Below are 26,571 nucleotides of genomic sequence, written 5' to 3'. Positions count from 1 at the left end.
TTTAAAGTTTTGTACCAAAAACAGTTTTTTTGTTACAAAATTGTTATATTTGCAATAAAAAAATAATATTTTATCCAAAAATCAGTCAATTTCGTTTATATCAAGCAGTGTTACTGACTATAAATCTTTAATAACCCACATTTCGAAGTTGCATTATAAAAATTTAATATAGTATAAATATAAATGTGTAAATTAAAAAAAAAATGTTCGGTCGGGCAGGGATTGAACCCACGACCCTTTGCATGCAAGGCAGACATGCTAACCACTGCTCCACGTGGCAAACAAATGTATATATCTGTTAAATAATGTTATGTTTGCATGGGCTCGTGGGCGCTGCAAACTATGCTACATAAATGTAACTTATAACGATAATTATCTACTGTTGACTATAACAGCTACTTAGCCCAGTGGATAGTTGTGGATAGTTGTTGGCTTACAAACTGTATGGTCCTCGGTTCGATTCTCCGTGCAGGCGAAAGGTAAAAAATTTATAAAAGTGAATAATTTCTTCAACATTATTTGTATTACAGAAAAAGGTGCCAAGAACTAAAACATATCGTGGAAGTAAAAATTAGGAATATGTTAGGGAATGAGCACAATCGTCTTTGGGAAAAATTCTTTTTGGGCTCAAAATTCTTCCAAACATATAATATGTTCACATAAAACAAACATATTAATATTTTGGCAGTAACCAAAAATGTGCTTCCTGTAAAATATATTTGGAACATATGTTAAAAATGCGATTTTTTTGAGGGTGTAGATGAATATTGCGACGGTGTCCATAATATTTTCCAAAATCGATATTGTATATTGAGTGTCTTATAGTTTGTCAAAATTTAGATTCGATTATTGACCAAATTTACCCTCTGAATTAATTTCCTTAGATGATTTTTTTTTTTTTTTGAAATCTACATTATTTGTTAATTCAGTTAATTTATAGTGATTTCGGATATTTATGCCGCATTAGTTTGCATTCTGATGTTTTTTTTTTACAACCAAAATTAATTGTACGCTTCAACCATGTCAAAATTCCTTCTGCCAATTTTGCAATCTGTGGGATGATCAAAAGATCTGTGTAACAGCCTAGTCCAACTTTCTTTGATTTAGTGATGTCGGACCAATATTCAAATTCCAAAAAATTAACGGATTTCGAAAACAAAAATTACCCATAAAATCACTAAATTATTTATTTGCCGAAACCGCAAAAAAACTTACCGTCTAAAGATAAAAATTGTATTTCGCAGCTAACTGCAAATTTCTCTTTATTGACTTTTTAAAATCTATGTAACTTTTTTGTTTATGAATATAAGTAAATACTTCAAAAGCAAAAGTTTCATATTTTGTTAAGATCTTTATAATGGTTATCAGAAATGGGCATCATAGGGGTATACGAAGTGAAATAAATAAAAAAAATAAAAAAATTAAAAATCAAATCTGACGTCGGAGTCAAAAATGACCAATGCACGATATATAGCCCCTGAACAACGATATGCGTTTCTCTTCGATCGGACTTCAAATGACGACACAGCACAATAAATTGTATTTCGGGGGGTCGTACACTGTTAGAAAAATATGTTTTTCATATGTTCCGATATAAACAAAATGTGTTTCGGGCACAATTTTAAATCACAATATATTTAAGTGCAAACATGTAATGTTCCTAAACTAACACTAAATGTTTGGGACATCTATGTTAATATGTTAGAATATATTATGTTTGGGACATGAATGTTTCATAAAAATCATATGTGTGAATGCAAACATATATAAATTTACAAATTTCGACTAAACATACATATGTTGTGATATTTTATTCAAAGCGACAGAGAGAGTATAGAGAAAGAAATAGAGATGGAAACCGGGAGAGTTGACGAAAGATATCAACATAACACAGCGAGAGAATCAAAAGAGAGCGATTTCTGTGAAACCGCTTGTATGTTGTTTCGGAAAACTGTTTTATGATAAGGCCAAAAATTTGATATGCTTAAGTCTAAATATTATTTAATTTGAATAAAGAGAATGGACATTCGGAACCAAGAAAATAGACATTTGAAAAACAAACAGCATATGTTTTCGACTTGAGAGCAGCATTTTATGTATGTGTGGACATGTGTTTTGTTTATCATTTTGGCATTATGGGCACAATTTTTTTCTTGGTTCGTTAAAAGAAATCAGGGGTCTTCATAAAAATAACGAAAGGGCACTATACTCTTTTTAGAGTTGGGACAGTAAAATGAAATAAGGAGGAAATAGTGAAAAATTACATAGTAAAATGTATAAAAACAAAGTTTAGTTCCTCTTAATTAATAAGTAGTCCACGAGGAGTTGACGGACACGTTAAGTTCGAGTTTTGCAGCTAAAACAATTTAAAAAGTTTATTTTCTTTAAAATGAATTATTAAAGAAAAATAAAAGGCATTTTAGAGCGATGGTGTTAAATGCTAGTAAAAAACTGTTCACGCCTAAATAAATGTATGTTTATATTATAAAATTATTTATGTACGTTTATACTCGACTCCACGTTCTTCTTTTGTTAGAGTTTTTGAATTCCTTCCAAATTTTAAAGTTTTGTACCAAAAACAGTTTTTTGTTACAAAATTTTTATTTTTGCAAAAAAAAAAATATTTCATCCAAAAATCAGTCAATTTCGTTTATATCAAGCAGTGTTACTGACTATAAATCTTTAATAACCCACATTTTCATTATAACCCACAAGTTTCATTATAAAAATTTAATATAGTATAAATATAAATGTGTAAATTAAAAAAAAAGTGTTCGGTCGGGCAGGGATTGAACCCACGACCCTTTGCATGCAAGGCAGAAATGCTAACCACTGCTCCACGTGGCAAACAAATGTATATTTCTGTTAAATAATGTTATGTTTGAATGGGCTCGTGGGCGCTGCAAACTATGCTACATAAATGTAACTTATAATAATTAATTACTGTTGACTATAACAGCTACTTAGCCCAGTGGATAGTTGTGGATAGTTGTTGGCTTACAAACTGTATGGTCCTCGGTTCGATTCTCCGTGCAGGCGAAAGGTAAAAATTTTATAAAAGTGAATAATTTCTTCAACATTATTTGTATTACAGAAAAAAGTGCCAAGAACTAAAACATATCGTGGAAGTAAAAATTAGGAGTATGTTAGGGAATGAGCACAATCGTCTTTGGGAAAAATTATTTTTGGGCTCAAAATTCTTCCAAACATATAATATGTTCACATAAAACAAACATATTAATGTTTTGGCAGTATCCAATAATGTGCTTCCTGCAAAATATGTTTGGAACATATGTTAAAAAAGCGATTTTTTTGAGGGTGTAGATGAATATTGCGACGGTGTCCATAATATTTTCCAAAATCGATATTGTATATTGAGTGTCTTATAGTTGGTCAAAATTTAGATTCGATTATTGGCCAAATTTACTCTCTAAATTAATTTCCTTAGATGATTTTTTTTTTTTTTTTTGAAATCTACATTATTTATTAATTCAGTTAATTTATAGTGATTTCGGATATTTATGCCGCATTAGTTTGCATTCTGATGTTTTTTTTTTACAACCAAAATTAATTGTACGCTTCAACCATGTCAAAATTCCATCTGCCAATTTTGCAATCTGTGGGATGATCAAAAGATCTGTATAACAGCCTAGTCCAACTTTCTTTGATTTAATGATGTCGGACCAATATTCAAATTCCAAAAAATTAACGGATTTCGAAAACAAAAATTACCCATAAAATCACTAAATTATTTATTTGCCGAAACCGCAAAAAACTTACCGTCTAAAGATAAAAATTGTATTTCGCAGCTAACTGCAAATTTCTCTTTTAAAATCTATGTAACTTTTTTGTTTATGAATATAAGTAAATACTTCAAAAGCCAAAGTTTCACATTTTGTTAAGATCTTTATAATGGTTATCAGAAATGGGCATCATAGGGGTATACGAAGCGAAATAAAAAAATTAAAAACCAAATTTGACGTCGGAGTCAAAAATGACCAATGCACGATATATAACTCCTGATCAACCACGAACAACGATATGCGTTTCTCTTCGATTGGACTTCAAATGATGACACAGCACAATAAATTGTATTTCGGCGGGTCGTAGGGTGCACGAAAAAAAGTTTTGGTGTTCTGAAATTGTCTTCGAATATGCTACAAAACTAGGGGGTGACCGCATCAACTTTTTTTCGTGACCCTATCTAATGTGTATCCTAATTGTAATATTATAGAGCCCAGATTTAAAGGCAGATACCTCCCTGAAAAATCTCTTTATTTTAGAATAGTCGTATATTTGGTATCGAATCAATACAAAAATCTTTAATGAAAGATTAAAATCAAGTCACCTTTGTTGGGCTAAATGAAATCTGCAATGAATTCTTAGTACAATTCTCCGCCTTTTTGGCTTGGAATCAATACAATCATCATTATAGTAAAGACAAAATCTTTCAAAATCTTTGCAATTCTCCGCCTTTTTGGCTCGGAATCAATACCAACATCATAAGAGTAAAGACAAAATCTTTGGAACACGGCAAACTTTTTTAGTATTTTTCAAATTTAAAAGGAAATATTTTTTTTTAATATGTCCTTCATAATAAAACTACATTTCTTTAAAAGAATCACCAATAAGAAATTAACCTAATAAAATTACTTATTGATATACTTAATTGAATATAAATTCTAACCATTGTGACATTTGCTCTCAATAAACTAATTTAATAGTAAAAAGGTTCTTGGAAATTGTATACTTATAAATTCACACAATTTTCAAAGGTCAATGGCCCTTGATAACCTTTTCGCATGTTGTCAGAAGTTGAAACACTTGCAGCCATTTGTGATTGCATGCAATCCACGTCCACATCACCCTCAATTTCAACAACCATTTTCATTAGGAGAATAGAGCAACTATGTGGGGTTAGAAAAAATACATACATATTTACTGAATTAAAATAAATGTTGTCAGAAAACTGTTGGTGAAAGATTTCTTTTCGGTTCAAACTGAAGAAAAACGATATATTCTCACTCAGGGGGGTTTTCAGCCAAAATTGATACCTTACCTTGACCTTTGTCCAGTGATCCCATATGACAATTTAACTTTTTGTGCAAAACTAAAAATGTGTAAAAAGTTTAAGGTTGTAACATTAAGCCAATCATTAAACTTGGAAATATCTGTAAGAAATTTTGAGTAACACATTGGGCAGCTGGCGCAAGCTGATGCCAATTTACGTCTAGGTTTTTGTTTGGACGGTAAACATGTTACATGTTTGTCGCAATCCTATTATTTTCTCTCCACCACTTATAGTGACCAAAATGTTTGTGTATCAAACTATAAATGGTTATAATAATACTGATAGCGTTGCCAAACTCAATGGTGGTGATCCAAGAAAAATCTGCAATAACATTTGAATGAAGATTCACATCCAATGAAATCGAAATGGCTAATGAATTAAAAAACAAGTATATACAGCAGTAAATTCGGCCGGGCCGAATCTTAAATACCCACCACCATGAATCAAATATAATAGTTTACTTTGAAAACTCTTCGTCGTAGTGGGTTACTTGATAATATATATAATTGTAGGGGGTTTGATGACAAATCTTCTCCCAAGCAAGTCAGTTCCCGAATACAAACTTTAAAGATTCTACCTATGAAGACCAGATCAGATTCTGGATTTATGAGATTTTGTTTGAGTTTTAGAGAAATTTTAAACATATCGTGTATATGATGAAATTACGCCTTGATTTGAAATCTTAAATCTGTAGGGTTTTTCCGCCATTATTTTAACAAATACGATGAGTAAAATCTGGAAATTTTATTTTCAATTTCAAGCAATTTTCATGATCAGTGCGCCTGCCATACCCTGAAAGAAGTGTTTTCTTTTTTGAGAAACGTAATTTTAGACAAAGTTTTCTTTTGATACAAATTTTAGCGACAATCGTTGAAGAAACGAAATTTCTTTATAAGAAAAGGAAATTTCGTTTGTCTAAAATTTAGTTAAAGATTTCTAATTTCCAGCAAATCGGATAAAAACTACGGATTCTAGAAGCCAAAGAAATAAAGCCGGGAGATCGGTCTATATTGGGGCTATACCAAAACATGGACCGATAGGCTCCATTTCCTACTCACATATTTGTGATCTTAAAATACCTTCAGATTTTCAATTTCAAACAAATCGGCTAGAAAATATAGTCTCTAGACGCCCAAGAAGTAAAAATCGAGAGATCAGTCTATATGGGGGTTATACCAAAAACTGGACCGATGGTCCAAAAATACCTCTAGATTTCGAATTTCAGGCAAATCGGGTAATAAATACAGTTTATAGAAGCTCAAGACTTTTAGGTAAATCGGATGGAAAATATAGTTTCTAGAAGCCCAAGAAGCAAAATCAGGAGATCGGTCTATATGGGGGCTATACCAAACCATGGACCGATGGGTACCATTTTCGCACACCTTTTTATGGTCCCAAAAGAACTCTAGATTTTCAATTTCAGGAAAATCTGATAGAAAATATAGTTTCTAGAAGCACAAGAAGCAAAATCGGGTCTATATGGGGGCTATACCAAAACATGGACCGATAACACCATTTTTGGCACACCTTTTTATGGTCCTCAAATACCTCTAGATTTCCAATATCAGGCAAATCGGATGGTAAATATAGTTTCTAGAAGCCCTAGAAGCAAAATCGGGAGATCGGTCTATATGGGGGCTATACCAAAATATGGACCGATGGGCACCATTTTCGACACACCTTTGTATGGTCCTCAAATACCTCTATATTTCCAATTTCAGGCAAATTGGATAACAACTACGGTTTTTATAGGTCCAAGACTCCAAATCGGGAGGTTGGTTTATACGGGGGCTACATCAAAACATGGACCGATACGGACCATTTTCGACACACCTCTTTATAGTCCCAAAATACCTCTAGATTTTCAATTTCATACAAATCGGATATAAAATACTGTTTCTAGACGCCTAAGAAGCAAAATCGGGAGATCGGTTTATATGGGGGCTATACCGAAACATGGACCGATACGGACAATTTTCTACACACCTCTTTATAGTCCCAAAATACCTTTAGCTTTCCAATTTCAGGCAAATCGGATGGTAAATATAGTTTCTAGACGCATAAGAAGCAAAATCGGGAGATCGGTCTATATGGTGGCTATATCAAAACATGGACCGATACGAACCATTTTCGATACACCTCCTTATGGTCCTAAAATACCTCTAGATTTTCAATTTCAGACAAATCGGATAGAAAATACTGTTTCTAGACGCCTAGGAAGCAAAATCGGGAGATCGGTCTATATGGGGGCTACACCAAAACATGGACCGATAGGGACCATTTTCGACACACCTCTTAATGGTCCCAAAATACCTCTAGATTTCCAATTTCAGGCAAATCTGATAAAAACTACGGTTTTTATAGGCCCAAGACCCAAAATCGGGAGGTCGGTTTATATGGGGACTATATCAAAACTTGGACCGATATAGCCCATCTTCGAACTTGACCTGCCTGCAAACAAAAGAGGAATCTGTGCCAAATTTCGGGAAGATAGCGCCATTATTGAAGGCTGTAGCGTGATTACAACAGACAGACAGACAGACAGACAGACGGGCAGACGGACATGCTTATATCGTCTTAGAATTTCTCCCTGATCAAGAATATATATACTTTATATAGTCGGAAATCGATATTTCGATGTGTTACAAACGGAATGACAAACTTATTATACCCCCGTCACCATTTTATGGTGGTGGATATAAAAAACGAGCTCAATATAAAAAGACACGAAATCACCAAAGGCGGTAAATATATGTCCCAGGAAAATAGGTGCCTAAACCCAAATGAAACAGTACAAATATGGATCGGTGCATCATAATGAGTATGAGACCCAACAAAATCTTACTCAAGGAAATTAAGGCTCATTTTCTCTTCTTCAACCGTTGGGAAATGAACCCTCTCTGATGGAAAAATATGAAGTTTTACGAAAAATAAAAATTGACTATGTCTTACATCCCAGCAAAAAAATTTGATAGTTGGTCTAAAGGCACAACTTTAAAAGCACTTCCACAAATGTTCTCTCAAGTAATTAGTTACAAGCTTTTCCCATATTTTAATGGGTTTGTTTTCATATAACAGAGTAGGTTGGGTTAGATACCACATTGTTGAACTTCTCTCTTATCACTGAGTGCTGCCCGATTCCATGATAAGCTCAATGACAAGGAACCTCCTTTTTATAACCGAGTCCGAACGGTGTTCCACATTGCAGTGAAACCACTTAGAGAAGCTTGGAAACCCTCAGAACTTTGAAACCCTCAGAAATGTCACCAGAATTACTGAGGTGGGATAATCCACCGGTGAAAAACTTTGGTCGAAGCAGGAATCGAACCCACGACCTTGTGCATGCAAGCCGGGCATGCTAACCATTGCACCACGGTGGCTCCCAGAGCCACTAATAAAATGGTACAAATTATTTTGTCGAAAAAAAATTTTAAATCTATTCTAGAAAAATTGCGAATTAACAAATAATGAGATCAAACGTTTGAGACAAGCGTTAGAATGCATTAAAAGTTATAAAAATATTTTTTTTTTGCAAAATATCACAAAATTCTTCAATTCACATCCAGAACACTAAATTGGTATCACACATTAAGATGTGATGCAAATTCTGTGCAACGGAGAAATCGTGGATATCCATTCTATTCTGCGCCAATTTTTCACCACTTCCGGACCCTAAAAATAATATTTTTACTACTTTTTTGGCAAGGATTTTTTGGCAATTACAAAGCGTAATTGATGGATGAAACTCGACTGTCTGAAATTCAAAGCTTGAGGGTACTTAAGGTCCTCAAATTGGTGTGCAGAACATGGTATGAATCTGTCCACATATAGCCCCCATATAGCCGAGCTCCCGATTTGACTTCCTGGGCTTCTGAACACCGCAATTTTTATCCAATTTGCATGAAGTCCATGTTTTGGTATCTCACCGTATACTGATCTCCCGATTTGACTTCTTGGGCGTCTAGACATCCGGCTTTTTATCCGATCTGCCTGAAATTCAAAATGTAGAGGTATTTTGAATCTATATATTAATGTGCTGAAGTTGGTTTGTCGGTCCATGTTTCTGTATAGCCCCCATATAGCCCAATCCCCTGATTTGACTTCTTGGGACTCTGGACACAACTTGTTATCCGATTTACCTGAAATTAGACATCTAGAGGTATTTGATGGTGTATATCGATCCATGTGTTGGCATCTCCCCCATATAGGCAGATTTCCCGTTTTGACGTCCTGAGCGTCTAGTCATCCCAATTCTCATCCGATTTACCTGAAATTCAAAATGTAGGGGTAAATATGTATAGTGAATATGATGTGAATCGGTCCATGTCCTCAATACATGTATTTGACCCTACGGTCGATAAATACGAGTGGGACTGTCACCATTACAATCGGCTGCTTCTTTGGCAAGTAAATCCAATCATTTTTATACCCTCCACCATAGGATGGGGGTCTATTAACTTTGTCATTCCATTTGTAACACATCGAAATATTGCTCTAAGACCCCATAGAGTATATATATTCTGGGTCGTGGTGAAATTCTGAGTCGATCTGAGCATGACCGTCCGTCCGTCCGTCTATTGTAATCACGCTAACTTCCGAACTAAACAAGCTATCGAATTGAAACTTGGCACAAGTAGTTGTTATTGATGTAGGTCGGATAGTATTGCAAATGGGTCATATCGGTCCACTTTTACGTATAGCCCCCATATAAACGGACCCCCAAATTTGGCTTGCGATTGCTCTAAGAGAAGCAAATTGCATCCGATCCGGTTGAAATTTGGTACATGGTGTTAGTATATGGTCTCTAACAACCATGCAAAAATTGGTCCACATCGGTCCATAATTATATATAGCCTCCATATAAACCGATCCCCCGATTTGGCTTGCGGAGCCTCTAAGAGAAGCAAATTTCATCCGATCCGGCTGAAATTTGGTACATGGTGTTAGTATATGGTCTCTAATGACCATGCAAAAATTGGTCCATACCGGTCTATAATTATATATAGCCCCCATATAAACCGATCACCAGATTTGACCTCCGGAGCCTCTTGGAAGACCACAATTCATCTGATTCAGTTGAAATTTGGTACGTGGTGTTAATATATGACCTCAAACACCCATGCAAAAATTGGTCGAAATCGGTCAATAATTATATATAGGCCCCATATAAACCGATCCCCAGATTCAAATTCATCCGATTCGGTTGAAATTTGGTACGTGATGTTAGTATATGGTATCCAACAACCATGCAGGAATTGGTTCATATCAGTCCATAATTATATATAGATTTGACCTCTGGTGCCTTTTGGAGAAGCAAAATTCATCCGATCTGGTTGAAATTTGGTACGTGGTGGTTGTATATGATATTTAACAACCATGCCAAAAGTGATCCATATCAGTCCATAATCATATATAGCCCCCATATAAACCGATCCCGAGATTTGGTTTTGGAGCCTCTTGGAGGAGCAAAATTCATCCGAGTCAGTTGAAATTTGGTACATTGTGCTAGTATATGGCCGTAAACATTGGCGTAGCTAGGGGGGTGCTGGGGGGGGCTATGCCCCCCCCAGAATAGTTCTTGCCCCCCCCAGAATAATCAAAGCTACAGTTGTTTTATATTTTAATTCAAGCTTTGCGATGTGTTTAATCCAATTAAGATTGTGGCAGAGAGAGTATGTTAAGCATATTTTTTAGTATTGATATTTACATTACAACTAAAAACACGTAATAAAAACACTAAAAGGAAACTTGAGACGCACATTTTCAAAAATAGTCAATTTATAACTACGTTGATTAAAATCAAAAATCGTCACATGCCCAATTTACCATCTAAAATCGTCAAAATCACGAAAAATCCACAGAGTTGGCACCGCTGCTCTCGACAGTTGCTTCGTTGTATTCTGTTCTCAGAGAATTTTTAAAAACTAATCGAAGATAGACGTTTTATAATATTCAATTTATTTTTTGCCTTTTATTTAATTTTTTATTCTTAGTATTTTTTATACACGATGAATATGTTAAGTTTATGTTTTGCTTTATGATTTCTAGTCCTGTTTTAAAACACACATTTTAAATAAAATATTTTTCAAACACATACTTAAAGCAATGCTTTTATTTTTTGTTATATTACACTGTTAGAAAAATATGTTTTTCATATGTTCCGATATAAACAAAATGTGTTTCGGGCACGATTTTAAACCACAATATATTTAAGTGCGAACATGTAATTTTCCTAAACTAACACTAAATGTTTGGGACATCTATGTTAATATGTTAGAATATATTATGTTTGGGGCATGAATGTTCCATAAAAATCATATGTGTGAATACAAACATATATACATTTACAAATTTCAACTAAACATACATATGTTGTGATATTTTATTCAAAGCGACAGAGAGAGTATAGAGAGAAATAGAGATGGAAACCGGGAGAGTTGACGAAAGATATCAACATAACACAGCGAAAGAATCAATAAGGCCAAAAATTTGATATGCTTAAGTCTAAATAATATTTAATTTGAATAAAGAGAATAGACATTCGGAACCAGGAGAATAGACATTTGAAAAACAAACAGCATATGTTTTCGCCTTGAGAGCAGCATTTTATGTATGTGTGGACATGTGTTTTGTTTATTATTTTGGCATGATGGGCACAATTTTTTTCTTGGTTTGTTACAAGAAATCAGGGGTCTTCATAAAAATAACGAAAGGGCACTATAGTCTATTTAGAGTTGGGACAGTAAAATGAAATAAGGAGGAAATAGTGAAAAATTACACAGTAAAATGTAAAAAAAACAAAGTTTAGTTTCTCTTTATTAAAAAGTAGTCCACGAGGAGTTGACGGACACCATCAAATATAAAAGCGGGCATTAAGTTCGACTTTGCAGCTAAAACAATTTAAAAAGTTTATTTTCTTTAAAATGAATTATTAAAGAAAAATAAAAGGAATTTTAGAGCGATGGTGTTAAATGCTAGTAAAAAACTGTTCACTCCTAAATAAATTTATGTTTATATTATAAAATTATGTATGTATGTTTATACTCGACTCCACGTTCTTCTTTTGTTAGTTTTTGAATTCCTTCCAAATTTTAAAGTTTTGTACAAAAACAGTTTTTTATTACAAGATTGTTATTTTTGCAATAAAAAATAATATTTTATCCAAAAATCATTCAATTTCGTTTATATCAAGCACTGTTACTGACTATAAATCTTTAATATCGCACATTTCGATGTTTCATTTAAAAAAATTAATATAGTATAAATATAAATGTGTAAATTAAAAAAAAAAAAAAAAAATGTTCGGTTGGAGCAGGGATTGAACCCACGACCCTTTGCATGCAAGGCAGACATGCTAACCACTGCTCCACGTGGCAAAAATATGTATGTTTCTGTTAAATAATGTTATGTTTGCATGGGCTCGTGGGCGCTGCAAACTATGCTATATAAATGTAACTTAAAACGATAATTATCTACTGGTGACTATAACAGCTACGTAGCCCAGTGGATAGTGTGTTGGCTTACAAACTGTATGGTCCTCGGTTCGATTCTCCGTGCAGGCGAAAGGTAAAATTTAAAAAATTTATAAAAGTGAATAATTTATTCAACATTATTTGTATTACAGAGAAAGGTGCCAATAACTAAACAATTTGGTGGAAGTGAAAATTACGAGTATGTTAGGGAATGAGCACAATCGTGTTTGGGAAAAATTCTTCCAAGCATATAATATTTTTGGCTCAAAATGCTTCCAAACATATAATATGTTCACATAAAACAAACATATTAATGTTTCGGCAGTATGCAATAATATATGTGCTTCCTGCAAAATATGTTTGGAACATATGTTAAAGAAGCGATTTTTTTTGAGGGTGTAAATAATGGTAAGATGCTATTTGATTATTTATAGCGGTGTCGTGGAACCGGCTCCCACACACAATAAAATATTTTTTGTCTTCAACCATGAAATTAATTGATCTAATTAATTATACCCTTCACCACTACTATGGTACAGGGTATAATAAGTTTGTGCATTTGTATATAACGCCAAGAAATAGTGGTCATAGACCCATCTTTTAGTATACCGATCGGGTAAGAATTAAAATCTGAGTCGATTTAGCGATGTCCGTCTGTCTGTCTGTCTGTCCGTCCGTCTGTCTGTATATGTAATTTTGTGCACAAAGTACAGCTCGCAATTTAAGTCCGATCGTCCTCAAATTTGGCATAGGGCCGTTTCTTGAGACAGAGACAATTGCTATTGGTTTTGGAAAAAATCGGTTCAGATTTAGATATAGCTGCCATATATAATTATCTACGATGTGGTCATAGTTAGCGTGTTTATCAACCGATTTTCTTGAAATACCGTACATCCAAATATTTAATGAATCTCGCAAATCCTGCAAAATATCAGCCAAATCGGTTCAGATTTAGATATAGCTACCATATATATCTTTCGTCCGATTTAGACTCATATGACCACAGAGCCCAAAGTTTACTACCGATCTTCATGAAATTTTGCACAGAGGGTAGAATTGGCATTCTACCAATGCTTGGTACACTTGATTGAAATCGGTTCAAATTTAGATATAGCTCCCATATATATCTTTCGTCCGATTTGAACTTATATGGCCTCAAAATCCAGGGTTTTGCCGTGATTTGCTTCAAATTTCGCACAAGGAGTACGTTTAGTAGTATAGGTAATTGTGCCAAATTTGGTTGAAATCGATTCAGATTTAGATATGGCTCCCATATATATCTCCCGTCCGATTTGCACTCATATGACCAGGGGGCCCAAAGTTATACTCCCATTTACGTGAAATTTCGCATAGATAGCAGAATTATTATTCTAACTATGCATGTCAAATTTAGTCAAAATTGGTTCAGATTGTATATAGCTCCCATATATACGTACACCAGAGTTGGGGAAATATGGTCGACTGTTTCATATTTTAGACCCATTTTCAATGGGATTTTCCTCCAATTGACTGGATAGTTTCCACAGAGAATACAAATATGGCCAAAATTCTCACAGTTTACACAAAATTCTGTGATGATTTCCCCATATCTTAGCCATATCCTACACACTGCAATGCCAAAATTTCCACAGAACGGATGAGTTTTAAATAAGGCTCCAAGTCGCCCTACACATATCTTGGCGAGATCTAACCAATATCCTTGTAAAATCGCCACTGCTGAGTAGCAAAAATTGTAAATATTACTCTAATTGTCCTATATCTCGAATACATATGTATCGCCTGAAAAATCATAAATCTCTTTTGTACAATTGCATTAAAATTTCTCTCGCTTCATATTTCCCATATTTTTTACTAACATTGTGTATCATCCCAGGGCGTTAGCCGATTTAAATTTTAATTCTAGAGTTTTTGTAGAAGTACAAAAAATTGTTTCCATTAAAAGTATTTGTATCTGCAAACCTTTATATAGTTCCCAGCAAATTTTAAGTAGTTGAGATGGTAACACAAATGTTTGTCTACATAGTGGTGAAGGGTATAATATAGTCGGCTCCGCCCGACTTTAAACTTTACTTACTTGTTTTTAATTGAAATGTATTCAATCAAAAAAAATGATAGTATCAATCATCAAAGCCAATTAAAAAATTAATTGATACAACTAATTTTTGTGATTGAGTTTTCGTTTTGTTTTTGATTGATTTTGCTGCATATTGCCTTTAACACCGCAATAAAATTGAGGATGTATAGTTTTATCAGTAGGCGTAATTTATCGCTTCGGAAATTTTGACAAAATTTTGAAGGGTGTCTGGGGGGGGGGCTATGCCCCCCCCAGAGAAAATTTCTAGCTCCGCCAATGGCCGTAAACAACCATGTCTAACTAGGTCCATATCGGTCTATAGTTATATATAGCCCTCGGATAAATCGATCCCCAATCACACAAAAATTGGTCCATATCAAGTTCATAATTCTATATAGCCCCGATATAAGCTACCCCCATATTTCAATTCTGGCTCTCTACGTACCGTGCAAAAGTCCATGTCGATTCGTAATTATTTGTAGACTTACCTATACATAACGTATGGAATAACTCACAATTTAGAAAACGATGTTAAGAAGTTTTAAGATAACACAACCCAAGTAATTCGATTGTGGATGACAGTCTTTCGTAGAAGTTTCTACGCAATCCATGGTGGAGGGTCCATAAGATTCGGCCTGCTCAATTTGGAATGGCTTCTCATCGCAGAAAACCAAATTCGGTAATTGGCCTACACGAATGTGGCAACTCCTTGGATCTTTCCATTCTAACTGTTCTTGAGCATCGCTGAGTCCTTGCATATGTGGGAACTTCAATGGTTATAGGCCAAGATAATTTTTCAATATATGTTGCATCCGTTCTCTGTAGCAAGTATTCCACGACTGCGTCTTGGATTTCAATCAAATCTGTCCTTTACTTTTCGGATGATTTCTGGTTTCTACGACCAATTTGACAAAAAATAAAAAAATCTATTACCATTTTACTTTATTTTTGCAATACATATCACCTACTCTATCGTAAGAAAAAGAAAACTATTATCGATAATTTGAAATAAATTGACAGAGGATCCCGAGATGCACTTAAAATAAAAAGAAATGTTTGCTGGGTCTTAATGTCTTCTTATGTTTGTATAATAAATCGTGAATATCTGATCATCTGAGTCAGATGATCCGACAACAAATTGGTCGTTAGAAATGTCCAAACATTCAGAAACGTCCAAAACATTACTGGAAAATAGTTTTGCGAAAGCCTCTCTCTCTTCCTCTCTTGGATACAATTTGTACAAATCTCAGCCAAAATCTCACTCAATCTCTTGGTTAGAATTTCGTTATGTTATAGTGGTTGTCTATAGTTAAATATATATATTTTTTTAATATTTGTTTTAATTAATCTCATTTACAAAATTAATAGAATTCTTTGATTAATTGTATTCATTCAATTTCCATTCCATTTCTCTTTTTTTCAGATTCACCCTCTCCTACATACTACTCTGTTCACTGGCATGGTTTCTTTATTTCCTGGTGGATGGCGGTTCCGAAGATTTTTGGCGTCCTATCTCAAGTTCCTTTTCTCTAATATCGCTTATAACAATCATGGCCATGTGTTTTACCCACTGGGATATGTATCGGGCAAATCATGTGGCCACCTCAGCCATAACTGCGGCGCTATTGTGTGCCACATCATTAGCATTTCTTACGTACACGGGACGTGCATTTAGTCCATTGGGCCATTTTGCCATGTGTTTGGAAATTGTCCTACTCATATACACCGCCTTGCCAATGACCTTATGGCTAAGTGCTGTGATAGCCATAACATATACGGTTCTCTTTGAGGTTGTCACGCATATTGTGGTCGCCGGTAATGCAGTGCATGGAGCCCAAGCAGAATTTAGTTATAAAATTCTGGTCCTGCGAATCCTTTGCCATTTATGTGTGCACTTTGTGGGTCTACATGTGCTGATAATGAATTTGGTGAGAATGCGTGGTACATTCATGAAAGTTGGACAAAATCTTCTAGTCAGACGACAGTTGGAAATGGAAAAACAATTGAAGGAGAAAATGATACATTCGGTAATGCCACCCAAGGTGGCCGATATGCTCCTCAATGAAGGTGGTATAGATGGCAACGCGGATGGCAGTGTTAAGCCCGAGTCACATTACATGAGACCAAGACCTTCCAATGATGTTAAGTCTTTATTTCGTCCTTTTCATATGCATAGCATGGAAAATGTAAGCATCCTATTTGCTGATATTGTGGGATTTACACGTATGTCCTCAACGAAAACCGCCGAACAGTTGGTGGAAATCCTCAATGATCTCTTTGAACGTTTCGATGATTTGTGTAGCTTAAATGGTTGCGAGAAAATTTCCACACTTGGTGATTGTTACTATTGCGTTTCGGGTTGTCCGGAACCTAGGCCGGATCATGCCATATGTTGTGTGGAAATGGGTCTGGGCATGATTGATGCCATGCGTTGTTTTGATGCACAGCGGCATGAGGGTGTGAAAATGCGTGTTGGAGTCCATACGGGCACTGTACTGTGTGGTATTGTGGGTACGAGAAGAGTTAAATTTGATGTCTGGAGTAATGATGTCAGTTTGGCAAATAAGTAAGTGATGTAGAGATAGTCTAGATTATGTTTAGTCAACCTTTTCTCTTTTTTATTACAGAATGGAATCTTCAGGTAAACCCGAACAGGTTCATATATCTGAAGAAACTGCAAATTTTTTGGGAGAGGCTTATTATCTTGATGAAGGTGAAGAGGTTTTCGGTGAGTATGTGATCGAATGTTAGTTAACCTATTTCCAATTGCACCCATTATGACCGTAGTAATCACATGTAAGTAACCACAACCAAACGTTATAAAGTCAGGAAAAATATATAACAAAATACTCTGGTCGCTTCTTGTTTTCATTATTAGGTCTTTAATCCCTAGTACAACAAAACCCATCTTGCTCATCTGCGAGTACCGTCACGTTTGCTGAAAACGTTTTTGAAGCATTAAGATGTAATTATTTTTGGAATATTGTACAGGCTCACTTAGACTATTCAGTCCATTGTGATACCACAGTGGTGAACTTCTCTCTTATCACTGAGTGCTGCCCGATTCTATGTTAAGCTCAATGACAAGGGACCTCCTTTTTAGAACCGAGTCCGAACGACGTTCCACATTGCAGTGAAACCACTTAGAGAAGCTTTGAAACCCTCAGAAATGTCATCGCTGAAAAACTTTTTGGTGTTTGGTCGAAACTGGGTTTGAACCCACGACCCTGTGTATGCAAGGCGGGCATGCTAACCATTACACCACGGTGTACTCAGTACTATAAACCCTGGGGAGCCACCATGATGCAATAGTTAGTATACCTACCGTGCATGCAAAGGGTCATTGGTTGCATCCCAGTTTCGAGGCAAGGCGGGTATGCTAACCATTGCTCCACGGTGTACTTAGTACTATAAACCCTGGGGAGCCGCCATAATGCAATAGTTAGTATACCTACCGTGCATGCAAAGGGTCATTGGTTGCATCCCAGTTTCGACCGAACAAGATTTTTTTTCTGCAGTGATTCCGGTGACAATGTAAGTGTTTCAAGGCTTCTCCTAGCGATTTCATTCCAAAGCGAAATGCCGATCGGACTCGCCTTAAAAAAAGGAGGTATAAATACGTAATCGAGCAGCACTCATTGATATGAGAAAAGCTCACCACCTGTGGTGTGCAAAAGAGCCTAAAATAACAAGCGGCCATTAGACTCCCAATTGAGTTTATTCCGGATGGAGGTATAATGGTCAGAATTTTCGAAAGGTCGTATGGTTGTAAGGACATTGCAGGATGCCAGTTTTTGCATAAGACGAGAACAGACTTGACTACCGACGGAAGAACGAGATGTTACCTATTCTATTCAAACTTATGAGGTTTAATGGCTCAATGGTATTGATTACACTACACCAACTGTGAGTCGAAAGATCTTAGTAAGGTAACTGTAGGCCCGAAGATCTCTTTAAGGAACTCTAGAGCCGAAAATCTCTATTAGGGAACTGTAGGGCCGAAGATTTCTATGAGAAAACTTCAGACCCGGAGATCTTGGTTAGGGACTGTAGACCTGAAGATCTCAGTAAATGAACTGTAGTCTCTAAAATCTCAGTGATGGATCTGTAGACCACAAAGTCTCGATCTCGCTATAATTTAGACGGCCAAGAACAAATTTTTTACCACATATAAAAAAATAACACCGCACTGCAAATAGGAAGATATCTATGGGATAAAGAAAGGGTAGACCCGAAAATATCTTTAAGAAACTGTAGACCCGAAATTTTCAATTAGGAAACTGCAGGACAAAAGATTTCAGTCAGAACAATTCTGTAGACCCGAAGATTTCCTTGAAGAATCTGTAATCCCGACGATCTCAGCGAAGGATCTATAGACCCGAAAGTGATAATTTCAGTATTTGTTAGGCTCCAAGGAACAAATTCCTTAGCACATACCAAAAATAGTAGCAAACTGTAAACAGGAAGATATCTGCTGAGGAAATATAGAGCCGAATATATCAGGAAGATAACCTGACCTGAAGATAATAGTGAGGAACTTTGGATTCGGAGATCTCAATGAGGGAACAGTAAACCCGAAAATCTAAATTCTGACTATAATTCCGTAATTTCGACTAAAAACTACCCCGAGATTCTCGGGATTGCATTCGTCATCCTTTTCTAATCGACTGTAAAGCCAATGTAATTTTTGAAAAGATTCGAATTAGAAAAAGAAACTGCATAGAAGTCAATTGGTCGGTCAGAGGTACAGCGCCAGTGTGGAAACCTCAAATAGTAGTGAAATAACAAACATGTCCATCAGAACGCTGCTCTTTGAACTGCGACAGGATGACTCCGCAGTACGCCCCTGGATCACCTTAATGTGGAGACCAAGATCATTCCTGAGCGTACCTTTATCTAGAATATCCTCACGAATCCTATACCAGACAGGTGTGCACAGGATTCGTGGGGATAATCTAGATGAAGATGTGAAAAGCTACAAGGTTAATCCTGTTCTTGAACCTCGAGCACCGGCTATACCACCGGAGAAAAGAGACATCCCACGGCAAATTAGGGAAGTTTTGACCCAACTAAGATCAGGCAAGTGCATCCGGCTCCTATCTATCAGTAGTAACGTAGCTGGCGTGTGTCCCATTTGCCACCAAGGGCGACTTGACAAGCGCAACCTTTTTCGCTGATGCAGCTAAACCTACCGGACTCACAACCAGATCACTCTGGACACATCCCTCTCATCTTAGTCGAAGAATTCCTTGATCTGGATACAAAATGCGCCAAAGCGCATAATATGGAAATGGATGAAATCACAATAAACAGTTACAACAATAACAACCCCATGTACTTATTTGTTTATTCCATTCGTCTATCTGGGAATTCTTACGACATATGGTCCCAAAGTTTCGTGTTCCATTTGCTATAATCTACCGTACAAAATATCACAAATCCATTATGCATACCCTCCGCACTCTATAATTCCATTATATTAGTTTTTGATTTTTAAATTTCTTTCTCATTATTTCCCTCTCTTTCTCTCTCACTCCTTTGCAGGTCATCGTACCTATTTTGTTGTAGGCCGAAGAAAAGATGTCTCCCGCACCAATAGTCTATGTCCTAGTATTCATGTCAACACAAATGGCAGTCACCTCATGCTGCCCGGTATACAAGCACAATCGAACTCAGTATCTCATAGTGCAACAAATATTTCAGTGATACATCCAAATGTACCACCAGCCTCACCGGTGGGTCAACTATCATCATCCCTCAATCCATCGCCTGTCCTCTCGATAAGACCAAGACTGACGTCGCTTAGTATGAAGCTGCGCAAAAAATCACAATCACGTGAATGTGACATCGAGCGGGGAATCATACATCCAGCAGCAGCAGGTATACCACCCGTTATCGTATGCCGTGAAAGACCAAAGATTATAATAACAACGAAAAGTTTACCAGGAAGCTTGGATTCCGAACAGGATGGCAATGAACAAGCCGCAAATGAAGAGGCAGTACCTGTAAATAATGGCAAATCGCATATGGCAAATGGTTCAGCGTCAAGGACGAAGATTCGTTTGAAAGTTTGGAAAGTGCCAAAGTTTTTGAAGAAATTTGAGGAAATGGGTAAATCGTCACATGACAAATCCAATGGCACTGAAGTTAGTGTTAGCTTAATGAGCAATGGACCAAAGACACCGACAACAACTACAACGATAATGGGCTCAACGACGGCTAATGAGGAAACGGTGGCCTTTATAGAACCCAATGGCTATCAACAACTACCGGTGGTTATAGAGAATAGCAAAGCCAATTCGAATATGTTGGAAATACCGCAAAAACCTATGCTGCATCATGTGGCCACATCTACGGGTATTTCCTCGTGTGTCAACCGTTCTCCCGATGCCAGTTGTTGCTCTCCCGGTCAATATTCCATGTTCGATGATATCATCGATATACGATCGTATATAAGTCAGTCGCGCAGTGATATCTCACCATTTGGTCGTTCGGGAAGCTATCGTTCCCAATGTGGCCGTAGTGGTCAATCGGAGACATCACCTTTGCCTAGGCCCAGAGCTTCCACCTTGACAGCAGGTAAGGCAGATCTACCGGCAGCAGCTGCTTGTGCCCTCTCACCAGGGCCCACTATCACCTGCAATCCCTGTCAGCCTTTAATTGTACCCCCTGCTCCCACGCATTCTCGTAACTCCAGCATATGGCCGGATGGTTTAAGCATATGCCCCTCGGCAACATCAAGGAAAGACTCAGGCATAAAAAGCAACTCACGCCGGTCCTCCATACAACAACAGATCTATGCTCTAAACCAAACGGCCATTAGTACCCATAGGGTATCGGGCTATTTTACCAGCTCTACTTCCAGTATCTCCAATTTGGGAGATGTCCAAACTTTACCTCATGTGCCACTACCTCCCCTGCCACCAAATCCGGGGTCTACGGGTCAAATTGTTGATCCGCTGGCCGCTTGTTTACAACAATTACGCAAACAATCGGATCTCCAGCTGATACGTTGTGTCCGTGATAATGCCAAATCCCAAAGGAGTTATCTAGTCAAGCCTCCTCTAAGGAGATTTAGTTTGTATTTCAAATCGCGTCAAATGGAGCGGGACTTTCGCTCTAAGGCTCACCGTTTCGGCAATGAGAATGAGACGGAGGGTCCTCCTACGTTGGCCACGCCACGCTATAATACCTACATCGATATATTCATAGGATTGGTGGTGTTTTTGTGTATATCAATTTCCTTGTTCCTGATGACACCGAACACCATGACCCCCAGTTTCCGGTTGTGGGTTTCACTGTTCACTTGTTTCACGGCCATACAGGTCTTTGCCTTGTTTCTGTTCACAAGGCAAATGTGTCGACGCCATGCCTCACAGACACGTTCGAAACTGGCGAATTCGGAATCATGTGCCGATCGTATATTTGAGGCTATATCCAGTTGGTACCCTTGGCACATTTGCTTGGCTGTGCTTATGGCCATGCCTGTCATTTTGATCATAGCCAATTTCTTGCTTTTGGATCTCAACGAATTGGAAGCTTTTGAGTACCACTATGGATTTCTGATATTCGTATGCATTGTGCATTTTTGTAATTTCACTCAGCTCAATTGTTGGATGAGGAATATCTTGGCATTCCTGGCTGCCATGTGTTTTGTGGGTATAGCGGTTTCGCAATTGCTTGTCTACTCAAATCGCAATGATGCTGCAGAATCATCAGCAGCCATTATCCTCAATGTTACACAAATACCCACAACCTCAAAAACTGTGGTGAACTACATCATAGAGGAGATTAAATGGTTCCAGGATTATCATGTGGAAATCTATTTGGATCTCTTTTTAATATTGGTCTTGGTATGGTTCCTAAATCGGGAGTTTGAAATTGGCTATCGCTTGACCTTTTACGGCAACGCCGTGGCCAATCAGGATAAGATCCGTGTCCAGAATATGAAAAATCAAGCTGATATGTTGTTGCACAACATCATACCCAAACATGTGGCCGAACATCTAAAGAATACAGCCAAATATTCGGAGAACCATCATAATGTCGGCATCATCTTTGCCTCCATAGTGAATTTCAATGAGATGTACGATGAATCGTATTTGGGAGGCAAAGAATATTTAAGAGTACTCAATGAACTCATTGGTGATTTTGATGAGTTACTCTCTCGGCCGGAATTTAAATGTGTGGAGAAAATTAAGACCATAGGTTCCACTTTTATGGCGGCCAGTGGTCTTGATCCCAACCATCGTGGAGATGGTAATGAACACATTCACTCCCTTATGGAATTTTCCATAGCTATGCAAGGTGTAGTGGATGCCTTCAATAAAGATCTCCTGGAGTTTAATCTAATTCTCCGTATTGGCTTCAATGTGGGTGACGTTACCGCCGGTGTAATTGGTACCAGTAAACTCCACTATGACATTTGGGGTGATGCTGTTAATGTCGCTTCGCGTATGGATTCCACGGGCGTCTCAAATCGTATCCAGGTGGGTAAAGATTGTCTACAATTTTTGGAAGCAAAATACGAATTTGAACCAAGAGGTAGTGTTTATGTGAAGGGCAAAGATAATATGGAAGTATTCCTCTACACACAACGTAAACCCGATCTATTGGGCTATGATGATGATATTCCGGAAGTAGAGCGTAATAATAGTTCGATAGTCGACTGTAAGAAACAAAATGGGAGTATAAGCTAAAGAAAAGTGAATGAAAGAGAGGGAAAACACAAACTACGAGAGAGAGAGAGATAAATGCCGACTGAATTTCTGTTTCTCAAAAATTCACATAAGTGCATTTTCTTTAGTGATGCATTCGGATCATAGAAATGAAGGCACTTGGTTTTGCCTATAACAGAGTGACTGAAGGGAAATAAAGAGAGAGTGTTGGTGTGAATGACAGGTCTTTCAAATTACAGAGAAATTTCGTGCCATATATAAAGAGAGTGCCATAAAATATGATCTATAAATTGGAAATTGGTAAAATTTACATTTAAAACGGTCTCTTTAAGAGATGCAAATTTTTTTATCTTTAAAAAAAAACTAACAAATTCGCAATACGTCAAGGGCCTCCAACAGGTATTGTACAGCAAATACTAAATTTTAATTATATTTTTACATACACACAAAAAGATAAATTCGTTAAAAATGGACCAACGTAACTTTTTGATAACTAAAATATTACAGTTGGACATTGAAATTGTTCATTAACAGTATGAAACGTTTCGTTATTTAATAGGAAAATTAGTTACAATAATGAAAAGTTTCATTTTATTTATTAATTTGTTTCGTTGGCTCAATTTTAATGAGATGTTTCGTTAATAGCACGAAGTGTATAATTTTCCAATGTAAACAAATGCATTACCCTACAGCGGAGAATCTAAAATTGGCAAAGCCGAGCATCCACTCCTGATGATACCTAGGGATGCAAGAATCGAGTAATCCACATTTTGTCAAACAAAGACGAAATCTTCTTTTTGTAGGCTCCACAATCAGTTAATCGAGTTTTTATTTTTTTGAAAGTTGATTAAGTTTTTTTTTATACGGCCCTTAGCCAACGCTTTGACTTGATTCCAGGTCATGTTACGAGATGTACACTCAGCTTTAACCATCCGAATCCAGGATGGGAATTCAGGGATTCCACTCAAGAGCTTGTCTGGCAATATCATCGCATGGTCTTCTCAGAATATGCCCAATCCATGTCGATTTACATCGTCGGACATCGGCTCCAATTGGCTGACGGTTAGTAATCGCTAATAGTTGGTCGTTTGTGACACAATTTGGCCAGAAGATTTTAAGTATTTTCTTCAAGTACTTGTTGTGAAATAATTGTAGCTTTCTGCGGGAGTTTTGTGTAGTACTCCAAGTGGTGCAGCCGTATAGAGAACTGATTTAACGCTACAGTCGAAAATTCTCAGTTTTAAATCTGTCGAGATGTTATTTGCACGCCAAACTCTGTGTTCTTGCCTTATTTATTCTGCCCGATATATCATCTTGTGAGCCTCCATCTTTGGTAATGGTGCTACCCAGGTATGAGAAAGTTTCAACATCGGCGATTATCTGGCCGTCGAGTGCGAGTAGTGAGTCGTTGTTGCTTCCATTTCTCATCAATTTTGTTTTTGCTGCGTCAATCTTCAGGCCAACAGCCTTGGCATTTCTTGATAGGACTTGGAGTTTCTTTTCAATATCCTCAATTCGGTAAGCAAGAAAGCAGATATCATCCCCATAATCGAAGTCGAATAGAAATCCTCTCATATTCCAGCGTATTCCATATGGTGCTTCGACATTTGTCTGTTGCATGACACAGTCTATGCGTAGGAGAAATAAGGTGGGTATTGGGATGCAACCCTGTTTGACGCCTGCTTCTGTCTCGAATTCTTCACATTTGCATTTGCATTTTACACCTCCATACAGTTCTCGTATTAAGTTCACTATTTTCGGCGGTATTCCTTTGATACTTAGAGAATCCCACAGTGCTGGACTGGATACAGTGTCGAACGCTCGCTCAAAGTTCCCAAATAGAAGGTACGCATTGTACTTGTATTCAATGGACTGCTCTATAATAATTCTGAACGTATTTATAGGATCTGCGCACGATCTTCCAGGTCTGAACTCTGTCTATTCGTTCCTAAGTATGGTTTCTACCGCTGGAGATATGCGGATAAGTAGTATCGTCGACAGTAGATTTTTCACTGCATTCAGCAGCTTTATATCCCTGCAATTTCTGCACAAACTGAGATTTCCTTTCTGTGGGATCGTTGCAATTACGCCATCCTTCCAGCAATCCGTTATAGCTTCTTCTTCCCATACATTTCTGATAATTGGTGTCAGCGCTTCTGCAATCGGCTCCCTAACGTATCGTAGTAGTTCGGAGGGGATATTGTCAGGCCCAGGTGATTTTGAATTTTTCAAATTTGACAGGTCGTTTAATATTTCCGTAGGTATTTAATATTTACGTAGGTGTTGAAGTCGAGATATCCCTTCTGGGAAGTCGCCCATTATTAAACAAGCTCAAGCTAGTTTTTTTGGGTAGCAGTCGGAGTAGAATTGGTGAAAAAGTTGCCCCAGCCTGTTAACTGTTCAGCCGTTGTTGTAATGTCATTTCCATTTTCGTCCTTGATTACGTCAATAGTTCGAGCATTCTTTCCGCTCAGTTTTTTGTAAATCTACGAATTTTTTTTTTTGAAAATAGATCGAACTTGTGTTCGATATATATATTGGTCAATGCTATAGAGAATGTAAAAGTTTCCTCAAAATTTCTACAAGAGAGCAACTTTGACATCATCTCTTATTTTAAGGGATCAATATAAGTATCAACACTTGCATTGTGATAAATGCATCTCTGCCTCAATAATTTAAGTCGGCACATCGTCAAACTCAAAAGAGCAGATCAACACTTTAGGGACTGGTTTCTTAAACAGTTGTATCAAAAAAATTTGTATTATGCATGACGAATTACATACAGTTTTATACTGGTGTGTACATGATCCCTTGGCATGAGTGTATGTGTTACTATCGTGGGAAAGAGATCACAGTTATGTTATTTGTAAAACTGTCACCGCTTGATTGTTTTTATAATGACCTCAGAGCATCTACTTTAAGAGAGCAATTTACTCTCATTCTTATTAACAGACCGTATGAAATGTTATCGATGTCATTATATTATGAATAAATGTGGTCTCATGAAACTTATGGCGGAAACGACGACCTTCTATTAAAATATATTTTTTGCAGTTGTTTTTATTTTTTATTAAAACGAAAGGGTAAATTTCACAAAAATGTAATTTTGCAGTAGATTTTATTTACCTTCAATATGTATTCAACATAATTTCACAACTTTAGAATTTCTACATTTTATATTCTTCAAATATACCTCCGGTGTTACATAACTATTCTATTCAAAGTTTCAGACTAAAATGTAAAAACTTTTCTAAAATAAACAAAAAACACATACCT

At 36.7% G+C, this 26,571-nt stretch overlaps 1 protein-coding gene across 2 annotated transcripts in view; it reads left to right on the top strand.

The window, feature by feature from the left end:
• The window catches only part of Ac13E (Adenylyl cyclase 13E), a 242,762-nt gene extending 216,423 nt beyond the window's left edge, over positions 1 to 26,339 (top strand). For both annotated transcript variants that reach the window (XM_075300408.1, XM_075300409.1), the window contains exons 3-5: positions 16,041 to 17,183; positions 17,245 to 17,345; positions 20,162 to 26,339. In XM_075300408.1, the coding sequence (XP_075156523.1) occupies positions 16,041 to 17,183; positions 17,245 to 17,345; positions 20,162 to 23,316 (4,399 nt within the window). In that variant the 3' untranslated portion in view covers positions 23,317 to 26,339. The remainder of the gene's footprint in view (positions 1 to 16,040; positions 17,184 to 17,244; positions 17,346 to 20,161) is intronic.
• The last annotated feature ends 232 nt before the right edge of the window (positions 26,340 to 26,571 follow it).

Source organism: Haematobia irritans, chromosome 3 (genome assembly GCF_050003625.1).
Source record: "Haematobia irritans isolate KBUSLIRL chromosome 3, ASM5000362v1, whole genome shotgun sequence".
NCBI classification, from domain to species: domain Eukaryota; kingdom Metazoa; phylum Arthropoda; class Insecta; order Diptera; family Muscidae; genus Haematobia; species Haematobia irritans.
The sequence above is the reverse complement of the archived record's forward strand: the minus strand, read 5'-3'. Positions and strand labels throughout refer to the sequence as shown.